This window comes from Macaca fascicularis, chromosome 1 (genome assembly GCF_037993035.2).
Source record: "Macaca fascicularis isolate 582-1 chromosome 1, T2T-MFA8v1.1".
In the NCBI taxonomy this organism is placed as follows: Eukaryota; Metazoa; Chordata; class Mammalia; order Primates; family Cercopithecidae; genus Macaca; species Macaca fascicularis.
The window spans coordinates 120,665,471-120,681,068 of NC_088375.1; the positions used below are offsets into that span (position 1 = coordinate 120,665,471).

General features: G+C 38.8%; 1 protein-coding gene across 20 annotated transcripts in view; it reads left to right on the plus strand.

The window, feature by feature from the left end:
• Nucleotides 1-15,598, plus strand: part of PHTF1 (putative homeodomain transcription factor 1) — a 62,282-nt gene that overhangs the window by 42,132 nt on the left and 4,552 nt on the right. For 17 of the 20 annotated variants that reach the window (XR_012416312.1, XR_012416313.1, XR_012416311.1 and 14 more), the window contains 8 exons: nt 3,615-3,774; nt 4,647-4,820; nt 4,925-5,014; nt 6,620-6,841; nt 10,375-10,503; nt 10,939-11,211; nt 12,308-12,439; nt 12,974-13,060. Coding sequence is in view for 17 of the 20 variants with exons in the window: in XM_015430918.3 (XP_015286404.2) it covers nt 3,615-3,774; nt 4,647-4,820; nt 4,925-5,014; nt 6,620-6,841; nt 10,375-10,503; nt 10,939-11,211; nt 12,308-12,439; nt 12,974-13,060 (1,267 nt within the window). In the remaining 3 variants the exon portion in view is untranslated. The remainder of the gene's footprint in view (nt 1-3,614; nt 3,775-4,646; nt 4,821-4,924; nt 5,015-6,619; nt 6,842-10,374; nt 10,504-10,938; nt 11,212-12,307; nt 12,440-12,973; nt 13,061-15,598) is intronic. The other 3 variants (XM_045384998.2, XM_073998534.1, XM_073998526.1) reach the window with 1 other exon arrangement.

The window sequence follows — 15,598 nt, forward strand, 5'->3', positions numbered from 1 at the left end:
TTGCTTATTGCTCATTAATGTCTTTTCTTTCAATTTGAAAAACTCTCTTTTGCATTTCTTGTAGGCAGGTCTGTTGTTGATGAAATCCTTCAGCTTTTGTTTTTTTCTGGGGATATCTTTATTTTTCCTTCTTGTTTGAAGTTTATTTTTGCTGGATAATACTATTCTAGGATAAAAAGGTTTTTCCTTTAGCAGTTTAAATATGTCAGACTGGCTGCACATAGTGGCTCATGCCTATAATCCCAGCACTTTGGGAGGCCAAGATGGGAGGATTGCTTGAGGCCAGAAGTTCGAGACCAAGCTGGGCAACATTAGGGAGACCCAATCTCTACAAAAATAAGAATAAAAAATTAGCTGGGTATGGTGACATGTGCCTGTGGTTCCAGCTATGCTGGAGGTTGAGACAAGAAGATCACCTGAGCCAAGGACGTTGAGGTGGTAGTGAGCTGTCATGACAGTGAACTCCAGCCTGGGCAACTGAAATCCCCATCTTAAAAAAAAAAAAGTAAAAAGAAACAAGTAAATAAATATGTCATACCACTCTCTCCTAGCCTATAAAGTTTGCACTGAGAAGTCTGCTACCAGACATATTGGAGCATCTTTGTATGCTATTTGTTTCTTTTCTCTTGCTGCTTTCAGGATCCTTTCTTTATCCTTGATCTGTGAGGGTTTGATTGTTAAGTGCCTTGAGGTATTCTTCTTTGGGTTAAATCTGTTTGGTATTGTATGACCTTCTTGTACTTGAATATTGGTATCTTACTCTAGATTTGGGAACTTTTCTGTTAGTATCCCTTTGAATAAACTTTGTACTCCTATCTCTCTCTCTACCTCCTCTTTAAGGTCAGTAACTCTTAGATTTGCTGTTTTGAGGCTATTTTCCAGAATTTTTAGGTGTGTTCAGTCTTTTTTATTCTTTTTTCTTTCGTATCTTCTGTATTTTTAAATAATCTGTCTTCAAGCTCACTAATTCTTTCTTCTGCTTGATTAATTCTGCTGTTAAGAAACTCTGGGCCGGGCGCGGTGGCTCAAGCCTGTAATCCCAGCACTTTGGGAGGCCGAGACGGGCGGATCACGAGGTCAGGAGATCGAGACCATCCTGGCTAACACGGTGAAACCCCGTCTCTACTAAATAATACAAAAAACTAGCCGGGCGAGGTGGCGGGCGCCTGTAGTCCCAGCTACTCGGGAGGCTGAGGCAGGAGAATGGTCTAAACCCGGGAGGCGGAGCTTGCAGTGAGCTGAGATCTGGCCACTGCACCCCAGCCTGGGCAACAGAGCAAAACTCTGTCTCAAAAAAAAAAAAAAAAAAGAAACTCTGATGCATTCTTCAGTTGCATTTTTCAGCTCCAGAATTTGTTTGATTTTTTTTTTTTTTTTTTAGTTATTTCACTCTCTTTGTTAAATTTATCTGATAGGATTCTGAATTCCTTCTGTGTATTCTTGAATTTCTTTGAGTTTCCTCAAAATAGCTTTTTTTTTTTTTTTTTTTTTTTCAATGGTGCAATCTCGGCTCACTGCAGTCTCCACCTCCCAGGCTCAAGTGATCCTCCTGCCTCAGCCTTCCAAGTAGCTGGGACTACAGGCACATGCCATTGCACCCAGCTAATTTTTTTATTTTTTGTAAAGATGAGGTTTTGCCATGTTGCCCAGGCTGGTTTTGAACTCCTTAGCTCAAGTGATCCACCTGTCCCTTGGCCTCATAAAGTGCTAGGATTACAGGCATAAGCCATTGTGCCTGGCCAAAAATAGCTATTTTGAATTTTCTGTCTCTAAGGTTGTATATTTCTGTCTCTCTAGAATTGGTCACTTATTATATCTTATTAGTTGGTTTGGTGAGGTCATTTTTTCTTCGATGGTCTTGACGCTTGTGTGGTTAGATGTTTATTGTAGTCTTCACAGTCTGGGCATCTTTGTACCTGTCCTTCTTGGGAAGGTTTTCCAAGTATTTGAGGAGAATTGGGTGTTGTGATCTAAGTCTTTGGTCACTGCAGCTGTATCTGCATTCGGGGGCACCCTAAGCCCAGTAATGCCACAGCTGCTGTAGACTTGTAGAGGTGATCGCCTTGGTGGTCTTGGGTCAGATCTGGGAGAATTCTCTGGATTACCAGGCAGAGACTCTTGTTCTCTTCCCTAACTTTCTCCCAAACAAATGGAGTCTCTCTCTCTCTTTGCTGAGCTGCTTGGAGCCAGGAGGGGGTGACACAGCACCCCTGTGGCCTTTAATACTGGGACTGGCCTGGGGCAGGCCTGAAGCCAGCACAGCACTGGGTCTTGCCCAAGGTCCACATGGTGACCACTTGCCTGTCTACCACCTATGTTTACTCAAAGCCCAAGGGCAAATTCAGCCAGGCTTATGTCCTTCCTTTTAGGGCAGCAAGTTACCCCTGGCTCTGGGCAGATCTGGAGATGCTGTCAGGGCCTGGCGTTGAGAACCTTGGGAATCTACCTGTCGCTGTGTTCTATGGCAGCTGAGCTCGCACCCAAACCAAAAGACAAACTCCCCACTCCTCTCTCCCATTTCCTCAAGCAGAGGAATCTCTCCCCATGGCCACCACTGCCCCAGGCCTGCAGCAAGTACTGCACGGCTGTCGCTGATATTCACTCAAGGTCCAAGGGCTCTTTGGTTAGCTTGCGGTTAATGCTGATAGGCCTGGGTATCTCCCTTCAGGGCAATGTGCTCCCCTCTGGCCCGGGGTGGGTCCAGAAATACCATCCAGGAGCCATGGCCTAGAATCAGGGACCTCAAGAGCACACTTGGTGCTCTACCCCACTGTGGTTGAGCTCGTACCCTGCCTATAAGACAGGGTTCCCTTTACTCTTCCCTCTTTTCCTCAAGCAGGAAGAGTCTCTCCCTGTAGCCACCACAGCTCGGAATATACTGGGTCACTCCCTGAGGCCAGTATGGCTCTGAGTCTCACCCAAGACCCACAGTGAGTACTGCCTGGCTACCACTGTTTGAGCCCAAGGGCTTTTTGGTCAGCAGGTGATGACTCCTGCTGGGACTGGATCCTTCCCTTCAAATGTGCTGATTGCATTTTGGTCCAAGGTGTGTCTAGAAATGTCGTCCATAAGTTAGGTCCTGGAATGGGGGCCTCAGGACTGTGGTCCCTTGTTCTACTCTGGCTGAGCTGGTCCTTTTTACTCTTCTGTCTCTTCCTGGGCTGTGAGCAACACTGCCTGGCTTTGCAGTAGGGGTGGCACAAGCACTCCCTGGCCACTCAGCTGGTGTCTCAGTAGGTCATGTGCACCCTAAGTCTGCTGGGCTAGTGGAGTGGCAGTAACAGATGATAGAAGGTAGGAGTTGCATTGTGTTTGAGAAGATGTGGAGAGGACTATGAACCTACTTTTGTGCAACACTGAAAAGTATATGCTTCCTTTCAGTTAATTGACCTGAGTCTTTGAAGAATAGACTCACATTCTGAGTCTGTGATTGAATATTTTGTCATTCTACACCCTTACTTAGCAAGCTAAAGTCCTGAAAAATATGATTCTTGAATTTTCTTGATTTCCAGAATAATATAGCGTATTCCTTAGAAGAAAGTGGTTTCATGAAAGGTGTTATTTTCAAAAAACTAATCTTCTTTTCCTTTTTTTTTTTTTTAAAAAAAAAATAGGATTAAAAGAGTAAAATTAATATCTAACAAAGGGACTGAAACTGACAATGACCCAAGTTGTGTCCGTCCTATCGTTAAGAAGAGACAATGTCGACCAGAGATTAGAATGTGGCAAACAAGAGAGAAAGCAAAATTTTCAGATGGAGAAAAGTGCCGTAGGGTAAGATTTAGATGGATTTAACAAGCCTTTTTTTCCTCATGTAACATTTTCCTGTTAAGACTCTGTTAGAGATATAAAACAGATACTAGTAGGTTTGTAAATTTGTCCTAACAAGTAAAACCACAGGATATGAAAAGAAGCTATCACATGAAGACTGGAACTTAGTCTTAAAATTTCTAGTACTAGACTTGTTATTAATTTTGCGAGTTATCCAGCCTTAGCAGTAGGCTAGTAGATTTAATAAACAGATTAGTGAAGAGGGTGCTGTGTCATATTCCAGAGAAGCAGTGATAGTATAGTAAGAGTTTGGGAAATTATTTTGTAGGTTTAGGTAGAGATGGTCTGCTCTATGTCGAAAACTAGCTATATGCTTTTACTTTATAGTTTTAAACTGTTTTCTTGTTGGTTAGATCGTGGCATTTAGTCTAATAATTATTGAGCCATTACTATAACCAGGCATTGTTCTAAGTACTTTACGTATACTAACTTATCTCATTTATTTTCAACAAATCTGTGAAATAGATGCTTTTATTATCATTTCTTTTCAGATGAGGAAACTCAGCTCCAGACAGATTTAGTAAATTGCTCAAGGTTATGTGTCTAGTAAGTAGAAGAGTTGTGATTCAGGCTTAGAGTTTGACTTGAGTCTTGGTTTTTGAATACTCCATAACACTGCCTCTTCATTTAGCATATTTAGTTTCAAGTTAATATTTTTCTTAATTGAGATTAAATAATATATGGATTTATTCAGTTTTGGGTTAGTTTACTTTTGCTGCTTGGTAGTGTTTGTATGATTTTTTTGTTTTTACACATGCAGCTTATTAGAATATTTTGGGCTGTCCCCTGTGAAGATATTGCTGTTCTCTTTGTAGGAGGCTTTTAGGCGTTTGGGTAATGGGGTGTCTGATGACCTGTCAAGTGAGGAAGATGGTGAAGCACGGACACAGATGATATTATTGCGTAGGAGTGTGGAAGGGGCCTCAAGTGACAATGGTTGTGAAGTTAAGAATAGAAAATCAATACTTTCAAGGCACCTAAACTCTCAGGTAATTTCTGTTTTAGTTTATGAAAGTATAGGACTAAATCATTGAAGTTAGTAACAAAGCATTTAACATATCTTCCTATTGTTTGTTGGTTTGATTTTTGGCAGGTAAAGAAAACCACTACAAGGTGGTGTCATATTGTGCGGGATTCAGATAGTCTAGCTGAATCAGAATTTGAATCAGCAGCCTTTAGCCAGGTAAAGTATCCCTTTGAGAAATCAAGGTATATTTTTGAGTGTAATAACTTTATCCATTCCTTTTTTTATTGGTTGCCCTAAAGTTGCGTTTACATTAATATTTGCCAACCCTTTCCTTGTCTCCAATTATCTATCTCCTTATCTGGCAGCTTTTAATGACTACATACCTAGAAAGAATATTTTTTTTTTTTTTTTTTTTTTTGAGACGGAGTCTCGCTCTGTCGCTCAGGCTGGAGTGCAGTGGCCGGATCTCAGCTCACTGCAAGCTCCGCCTCCCGGGTTCACGCCATTCTCCTGCCTCAGCCTCCCGAGTAGCTGGGACTACAGACACCCGCCACCTCGCCCGGCTAGTTTTTTGTATTTTTAGTAGAGACGGGGTTTCACCGTGTTAGCCAGGATGGTCTCGATCTCCTGACCTCGTGATCCGCCCGTCTCGGCTTCCGAAAGTGCTGGGATTACAGGTTTGAGCCACCGCGCCCAACCGAAAGAATATTTTTCTATATTGACCCTGAGCTTAAAAGTCTCACAGATGATGCCCAGAAAGAGGTTACTTAATCCCTGAATTATGAGATTATTAAATATTCACTTGGAATATGAGGTTTATTTTTAAACATCATAAATTGGATTGACACTGATGAAGACAGATTTTTGAGAAAGGAGTTCTGAAAAGATGGGAGTAGTAAATCTCATCATGAGAGCTAAAGGGCATATTATATTATTTGGAAAATTGTAAGTCAGAGGTGAGCAGAGTAGATGGTGGTGGTGTGGTTTTTCTTTTGTTTTGATTAACAAGGCAATTGTGATCATGGAATAACTTTCATATTTATGTTTTTACTTTTCTTTGCCTGATTATCCTTTAACATTTTGGAGCTGAGTAAGTCTGTAGTGAAGTTCACAATATTTAGAGTTGGGGACATTTTGTGTGTGTCAAAAAGCTCAGCTAAGCCAATTGAGTTGGTCATCTTGGTGTGCTTATAGGAATCACTCCCTTCCAAGAACACCTTAGTTGAACAGTTCTGTAACTTGGCAATAGCTTCTTAGAGGGAGTCCTGCTTGCTAGAGACATCAGAGTTTAACATTTAAATACTAAAATCTATTATTGGCCAGACATGGTGGCTCATGCCTGTAATCTCAACACTTTGAGAGGTTGAGGTGGGTGGATAGCTTGAGACCAGGAGTCTGAGACCAGCCTGGGCAACAAAATGAGACCCCCTCTTTACAAAAAAAAAATATATATATATATATATGTGTGTGTGTGTGTGTGTGTGTGTGTGTGTGTGTGTGTATCCGGGTGTGATGGTATGCACCTGTAGTGCCAGCTACTCAGGAGGCTGAGGCAGGAGGATCGCTTGAGCCCAAGAGTTTGAGGTTACAGTGGGCTATGATAATGCCACTGCACTCCAGCCTGGGTGACAGAGTGTGACCCTGTATCAAAAAATAAGAAAGCATTATTGTTATGTGAAGCCCTGTGAAAAAATGAATTCATGGTGATTGACTTTTGAAGGCTTTCAATCCATTGCTGTAGATAACTTGTTTTAATTTTATTTCACATATAATTATTTTTAAAGATGAAGAAAATTTTTTCCTTTTTGTTTTCCTTTAAAGGGCTCTAGATCTGGTGTGAGTGGTGGCTCTCGAAGCCTCAACATGTCAAGAAGAGACTCAGAAAGCACCCGCCATGACTCGGAGACTGAGGATATGTTATGGGACGACCTGCTACATGGCCCAGAGTGCCGGTCATCTGTCACCAGTGACAGTGAGGGGGTTCATGTGAATACCCTTCACTCAGGGACCAAACGTGACCCCAAAGAGGATGTTTTTCAGCAGGTCTGTGCAGGCATGATAAGAATAGCTAGTATTTATTGTGTTCTTACTGTGTGTCAGGCATTCTGTTATCTCATTTAACTTTACAATAATCCTGTAGGGTAGATACTATTATTATCCCCAGTTTAGAGGTGAGGAAATTGAGCATAGCCTGTAAGTGAAGATGTTGGGATTAGAATTCAGGGAGAAGTAATCTAGAGTTACCTAACCTAAATTTTTTTTATATTACTTTTTCTTATTATTTTCCTTAGAATGGCCCTTAACGTGTATTTTGTATTTTGTATGAGTAAAGTTTGTATACAGAAAATATACCTTATAGTTTCATGAACATCACAGTGTTACATATGAATTACTAGGAAATGGTACTGCTTGCTTTTTGAATAGTGCATAAAATAAATAATGCTTTTAATTTCAGGTTTTATATTAATGTCATAAAATCAGTCATTAGAAGGTATTTCAACCTTCCAACCAATGTAGAGATTCATTCTATATCTGTGTAAATTTTTTACCATCTGTTGTGTGGTGATAATAGTTCCTACTTCTTAGGAATAGTGTGAAATAGCTAATAAGATAAAGTACATAGCATAATACCTGGCAAGAGTAAATACCCAATAAATGTTAGCATTATTATTAATGTCTCCATCAGATGATCAGTTGGCCTCTTCTTAAATACTTCTGGAGCTGGAGTGCTTGTTATTTAATGATACAGCTTATTCCACTTCTGGGTAGATTGAATGATGAAGAAATAGTTCTCATATCAACCTTTCAGTTGCTTAATGTCAATGATTGTTATGATTCTTAGGTTTTTGTTCTTTAGGCTAAATATTTCCACATTGACTTGCAAATAGTGAATGATGGATACATATTTGCTTAATTATCAAATTTTCTTGATTCAAAGATACCATTGATTTAGATGATACATTTTCATTTAAAAAATCACTTCATTAAATGTATATAATTTTTAAAAAATGAACCAGAAACAATGTAAATTTTCTCATTAAAGTTTGTTTTTTTTTTTGAGACAGAGCTCACTCTGTTGCCCAGGCTGGAGTGCAGTGGTGCAATCATGACTCACTGTAGCCTTAACCTCCCCAGCTCAAGTGATCCTCCCACCTCAGCCTCCTGATTAGCCACCATGCTTGGCTAATTTTTAAATTTTTTTATAGAGATAGGGTCGCACTATCTTGCTTAGGCTGGTCTTGAACTTCTGGGTTCAAACAGTCCTCCCACCTTAGCCTCACAAAGTGTTGGGATTACAGGGGTGAGCCACCATACCTGGCTCTCATTAAAATTTTATGCTGCTTTTTCTGATTTTGCAGTGAGGCTAAATATTTTTTGCATTCAGTCTGAAGATTCATCTAAATTACATTGCTTTCAGTAGTTATGCATAGCATCATGATGATCTTGATCTCTTTAGCACTCCCCTCCTTTGAGATTTGCAGTATAATTTTAAGACATATATAAGAATAATTGAGTGTGGTAAACTCACCATGTCAAATGCAATAAATCATTTTCCAATCCTGTTCACCTAGCCTATTATTCTTTTATTCCCTGTGTTTCTTAATACTATACTACCCACCCAAGTCAAAAAGCTTGGAGTCATTCTTGACCCCCCCCCCCTTTTTTTTTAGATGAAGTCTTACTCTGTCACCCGGGCTGGAGTATAGTAGCACAATTTCAGCTCACTGTAACCTCCGCCTTCCAGGCTCAAGTGATTCTCCTGCCTCAGCCTCCTGAGTAGCTAGGATTACAGGCGCCTGCTGCCCACCACCACACCTGGCTAATTTTTGTATTTTTAGTAGAGATGGGGTTTTGCCATGTTGGCCAGGCTGGTCTCGAACTCCTGACCTCAAGTCATCCACTCGCGTCGGCCTCTGAAAGTGCTGGGACTACAGGCATGAGCCGCCATGCCCAGCTGGCCCCATTCTTTCCACCCTTAATCGCTTATATTCTTTTGATTCAGCTGTCTAAATACCTGCATCTCTGTGGTCACCCTGCTTGGTGCAGGCCATCATCTTATTTCAACTGGATAAGATAAGAAGCTATTACAGTAACTTCTGTAGGGTTGCCTCTGTTCCTTTCATTTTCCTTGCTACAGCCAGAGTGATACTTCTAAAATACAAATCTGATAATGCCACTTCCTTTAAAATCCTTTTTTCTTCTTTCTGGATTGCTTGCTTCTGTTCCTTTATTTGTTCTAATACAGTTTCATCTCTGACCATTCTGTCCCTGCTCCTCACATGGTGAACTTGACTCGACTAACTTTCTTTGTTGCTGATATGTAACCAGGCCTCATGCGCCTCTGGGCCTGTATGCATACAGGTTTCTTTGCCTGGGACATAATTTTCTCTAATGCCCATTCTTTTGGTTCATTCCTTTTTATTTCCAGGCAGGTCTTGGCCTGAGTGATGCTTCCTTCAGGAAGCCTTTCCTATATACTCCTGAAGCACTCTTGCTTTTCCTTACCATGCTGTATAGTAACTTCCTTCAGAAGTCTATAAACTCCTTGATAGCAAGGACATCTGTCTTGTTCTCCATTTTATCCACAGGCATGATACATAGTAGGTGCTTAGTAAATACGAGTTGTATAAGTCAGTGAATCAGTCACATCAGTGATTCAAATCAATAAATGCTTGTTGGCATTATGCTAAGCGTTTTGGTAGAAAGAGAAAAAATATGCCAGATGGTCCTTTTCTAGAAGGTTATATTTTAGTTTGGGAACAAGATAATTATATAGGAAATAAGTAGAGGACAACATAAAAGCACCATATAATAAGATGCTAATTTGTCTGATACAGACTGTAAAAGTTTTTCATTTCAGAGAAGGGCAAAGTTAGTAAGGCTGAGGCTGTCAGAGAGGACCATGGTGGTGAAATGGGACTTGAGCTAGTATTTAAAGAATGAGACATGATATGGCAGAGGAGGAGAGGGAGCTGTTTTCATTGTGACTGTCTCCACTTGAGCTTTTCTAAGCCTCACTAATTCTCTGTGTCCTGGTTAGACCAGAAACAGACTTAACTCCTCAGTCATTCATGTGATGTATAAGGCCTTTTAGTATCTTCCTTTACTTCCTATTACTCCCAGTATAATCTCATAGCTCTAGAAATTCTTTCTTAATAGCCCATGACTACACTAAGCTTATCCTCACTTCCATACCTTTAGAGAGGGAAGCAACCTTGGAGATCATGGACTGCTATCTCTCCTCATAACAGAAGACATTTAGTCTCTCCCTAGGTAAGAGAATGGCTTAGTGAAGAAAAATGGACCTAGCGGGCCATGGTGGTATGTGATTGTGGTCCTTGCTACACAGAAGGCTGTGTAGAGGGAGGCAGATGGGAGGATTGCTTGAGCCCAGGAGTTTGAGACCAATCTGGGCAACATAGTGACACCCTGTCTCAAAAAAAAAAAAAAAGAAAAAAGGACCAGCATTATAGAAGCGGTTATTAGAGTGTTGGCAAATGAATGGAGCCTGGGAAAGAAAAACTAATGGAGGCAATAAAGCATGGATAGAAACAATTTTATATTTTTCTTCTCAGAATCATTTGTTCTGGCTTCAGAATTCAAGTCCTTCCTCTGATCGAGTTAGTGCAATAATCTGGGAGGGGAATGAGTGCAAAAAGATGGATATGTCTGTGTTGGAAATAAGTGGCATCATCATGAGCAGGGTAAGATTGAATATGTTTCCAGATTTTTCAAAAAATATACTAGGTGATCAGGAGCTATTTTATAAGAATCTCTTAGTGATTAAAACAGTATGACTCTGCTTTTGAAGCACATATATATATATCATCTATATTATATGTAATATATTATTAACATATATATGTAATTTTGTAGTCAGAGTCTTTACATGGTAGTATATATATTATTTGTTATACCTGGTCTCTGTTAGCATAGTCAACTGTTCAGGTATGCTCTACAGATATTCCTATCTCATTGAATCCCAATTTTTAATAAGATTTAAAAGTCATAAATCTGTATGTCATTTGTATTTATACTTTTAGAATGTGTTTTTAATAGTCTGAATAGTGTTTGATAAATACTGCTTTGTAACTCCATTTAGCTACACAATAATGATAGAAATTGTAAATAATTCACAGGTCAATGCCTATCAGCAAGGAGTAGGTTATCAGATGCTGGGAAATGTTGTCACTATTGGATTAGCATTTTTTCCATTCTTACATCGACTTTTCCGTGAGAAGAGCCTTGACCAGCTAAAGTCCATTTCAGCTGAGGAGATCTTGACTCTCTTTTGTGGGGCACCACCTGTTACACCTATTATTGTTTTGTCCATAATTAATTTTTTTGAAAGATTGTGTCTTACTTGGATGTTTTTTTTCATGATGTGTGTGGCAGAGAGAACATATAAACAGGTCAGTGGAGAAATAAGTAAAATTTTTTACCTCTGTTTTTGTATATGATATTCCATTGAGTCGTTTTTGTTCTCTTGATTTGGTCTCTCTTCAAGTTGATGTGGACAATAAAGGATTGATAAGTGGACTTTTGATATTTGTGGATTTATTGTTTGTGTTATTGACTGTTTACATATTACACATTGTAATCTGAAATTTTGCCAGGCCCCACGTGTAGAATAAGTGGCTTAGCCAGTGAGTGAGCCTAGCCGACTGCTTAGTTTCTGTACCTCAGTGTCCCTTTTTTGTTTTTTATCCATAGAATAAAATAATTATCTACATGTGATAATGTTTTTGTGAAAAATGGCCAAGTGAGAAATACGTAAATTGAAATTTGATAAAAATTATGGATGGAGGGTTTAAAATATTGGTGATACGCAGAAGAAGTGTGATTTATTTTATTTTATTTTTTTGAGACAGGGTCTCGCTCTGTTGCCCAGGTTGGAGTGCAGTGGTGTGATCACGGCTCACTCCAGCCTTGACCTCCTGAGGATCAAGCAGTCCTTCCAGCTCAGCCTCCCCAGTAGCTGGGACTATAGGCCTGCGCCACCACACCCGATTAATTTTTTGTATTTTTGTAGAAGTGAGGTCTTACTTTGTTGCCCAGGCTTGTCTTGAACTCCAGGGCTCAAGTGATTCCCCTGTCTTTCCTCCCTAAGTGCTGGGATTACAGGCCATGAGCCACCATGCCCAGCCCCAGAAATGTGATTTTGAATAGAAATTTAATTTGGGAATAAGGCAGAATGATGTATAAACATTTGAGTTTGTGAAGTAGTGGATCCACAAATGCCAACCATTCTTTGGGGGTCTCCAAAGAATATTCCTTGCAAATGTTGAGTGTACCACATTGTGAAGAAGTATATTACTATGTAATGTGCTTTGGAAACAACAGGGTAATGAGCTATTAATGAAAATTTTCACTGCCCATCTTAGTGATCACTGATTAGAACTTCATTCTTTTTAACATTTTTGTATTCTGCGAATATCATTGGCAATTATGTGAATACACAGACACATACATACATTTCACTGTGATTTTTTTTTAAACCTCTTCTAGAGATTTTTATTTGCAAAACTCTTCAGCCATATTACTTCTGCCAGGAAAGCTAGGAAATACGAAATACCTCATTTCAGACTTAAGAAGGTGGAGAATATTAAAATATGGTTATCACTGCGTTCCTATCTAAAGGTGAGTTTTATTTGATTAACAATAGAGTATATGCAAGAATATGCTCACTGAAGCTCCTGGCAGCAGTTACTCAGTAGACAGTGTAGTTCTGGGTGTCAGGCAGATCATATCAGTAGCCGACAAACTTGCTGGACAGCAAGTTGGATGTCATCTCTCTGCAAAGCTGGTAGGGGTAGGTAAAGAAGAGCTTAGAAAGGGAAAAGAAAATCTAAATTTCCTAGGGGCAAAGTGATAATTAAATAGTGTATATTTTTCTGACTTTTTTGGGAAATATTCCAGCTTTTTTGGGAAATATTCCAGCTTTTTTGGGAAATATTCCAGTATGTTAATGAATCAGTCACCCTTAATTTGAAAATGCATGGATTTCAGTACTTAAAGTTGATGACTTTATGTACTGAATATGTTAAAATCCTATCTCAGAAACTTCTTATAAACATTTTCACACGAATGTAGTACAATTCAGAGTGTTAATGATGTGAGGGCAGTTGCTGTCTGCCAGTAATCTAAAACATTAACACGTGTCTCACTCCACAGAGACGGGGGCCACAGCGTTCAGTTGATGTGGTTGTATCCTCAGTCTTCCTACTGACACTTTCGATTGCTTTCATTTGTTGTGCTCAGGTAAAAGTTTCACATCTGCTTTAAGGAAAAATGAAAATTCTAATATAGGATTCACTTTCTGTTTTAGACTTAGGTCACTGTCTTTAAGTATGTACTTTTAGTACATCTACATTTTTTACTATTTTGGATTTTTGGTAATTTTTCTAACTTTTCAAAATTGGAATACAAGTAATTTTGAAGTCCTTTCAAACTGTAAGATCAGTCTAATTTTAGTTGGTAATTATTAATTGATATAAAACTATCGTATGATTGTAAAATATTGATTTTCCGACTACGTTATTCCTTCTGTATTTATTAGTTGTCACTCCAAGGTAGATCTTTCATTTCTTTCCCTCTCATTTATTCATTCATTTATTTATTATACTGTGGAATCATGTATTCTCATTTTTATACAGTGGGTTAAAATCTGTTACTATAGGCTGGGCATAGTAGCTTAACACCTGTAATCCCAGCACTTTGGGAGGCTAATGTGGGAGGATTGTGTGAGGCCAGGAGTTGAAGACCAACCTGGGCCACATAATGAGGACCCATCTGTACAAAAAAAAAAAAAATCTGTTACTATATTTGCTTTGATGCCTACATTGTCCCAAATTTGGCCAGTGGGAGCTCCTAGAAACCCCCTCCTTTATCCTTTTGATAGGGTCTCCTTTTTGTAAAGCACTTCTGTGCTTTCTGCATTAAAAGAAGTTACAGGTTTATCTTATACTTTTGCATTTATTGAATTTTAATGTAATTCTACTGTGGTCAAAGCATACTCTGAATATTTTCAGTCCTGTTAAATATGTAGAGGTTTACTTTATTATCCAGCATATATTCAGTTTCATTAAATTTTCCATTAGCACACTGACAAGATTTATATTCTGTCATTGTTGAGAGCAGTGTCCTATATGTATCAAATTACCTACATCCTTACTGAATTTTTTGGTCTGCTTATTCTGTCAGTCATTGGTAGAGGTGTGTTCAAGTCTGATTGTGGATTTGTCTATGTGTCCTCTTCTGTCGATTTTTGCTTTATGTGTAACGGGGTACAACCAGATTTAGTTTTGTTATCCATCTTTTTGGGCAATTGACTTTTATGTCCTTTATAGTGATTTTTTTTTTTTTTCCTGAGTCCAGGATCCAATTCAGAATTACATATTGCATTTAATTGTCATGTCTCTAGTCTCCTTTAATCTGGAAAAATGTCAGGCTTGGCCTTTCATGACCCTACAAAATGTCTCTCTTTGTAATGTTTCTTATTGATTTGATGTTAATTTCGTTGCACCAGCTGTCTTGATTCATTTCTACATGTTATATCTTTGTCTACCTGTTTTTATTCTTTTGTTCTCATATTTTAGTTGTATCTCTCATAATCAGCATGTCCTCTTATGGTTGCTTGGTGTTCGTTCGTTCGTTCTTCTTCTTCTTTTTTTTTTTTTTTTTTTGGTAGCTGGGACTACAGGCACATGCTACCTAGCCTGGTTAGTTTTTAATTTTTTGTAGAAGTGGAGTCTGGATTTGTTCCCCAGGCTGGCCTTGAACTCCTGACTTCAAGTGATCCTCCTGCTTCTGCCTCCAAGAGTGCTGGGATTATAGGCATGAGACACTGTGCCCAGTTGGTTGCTTGTTTTTTAATCCATCCTCACAGTCTTAGATTTTGGAGTGTCTAGCCCATTTAAACTTAATGTTATTACTATAACCACAAATATATTTGGTTCTTACTTTTGCTACCTGCTAATTTTCCTTTTTCACTCCTCTTACCATCTTTTTATTAACCAAATATTTTTAAATATTCCACTTAATCCTATTAACTTGTTATATATTCTTTTACTATTGTTTTAAGTAGTAAAGAGATTACAACATGCATGCTTAATTTATTATAGTCTAATAAAATGATTAATTTATCACTCTCTTGATAATGCTAGGCCCTTAGAACAGTTCATCCCATTTACTTTTTCACCTTTTGTATTATTGTCCTTCACCTTAATTTTACATATATTTTAAAACCACAAGATGTAATTATTATTGTTTTGTGTAATTAATCATTTATATTTACTCACATATTTACCTTTTCCATTGCTTTTTATTATTTCCTGAATTTCTGTGTTTCTCTCTGGGATTATTTTCCTCCTACCTGAGTAACTCCTTTAGTATTTATTTTAGTGACAGTCTGCTGGTGATGAATTCCCTCAGTTTTTGCTTGTTTGAAAATATATTTTATCACTTTCACTTTTGAATATATATATATTTTTATCAGGAATCGAATTCCAGGTTGCCAGTTATTTCCTTTCAGCACTTTTAGGATTCTATTGCTTTCTGATTTCCACATTTTATCTTGAGAAGTCTGCTGCTAGGGTGCCATGACAAGCCAAAGCTAATATGAGTCAAACTCAGTGGGGAGGCAGAAAACAAAGGTCTTGTAAGGCAATGGAGCTGGCTAAGAGGAGTGGAGATGGGAGCCTACGTAGCCCTGGGGGAAGCGAGATGCAGAGGGCAGCTCTTCCTGTTTTTCACAAGGTTTCTGTGAGCATTATCTGTATGTTTTTCAGTAAATTCCAT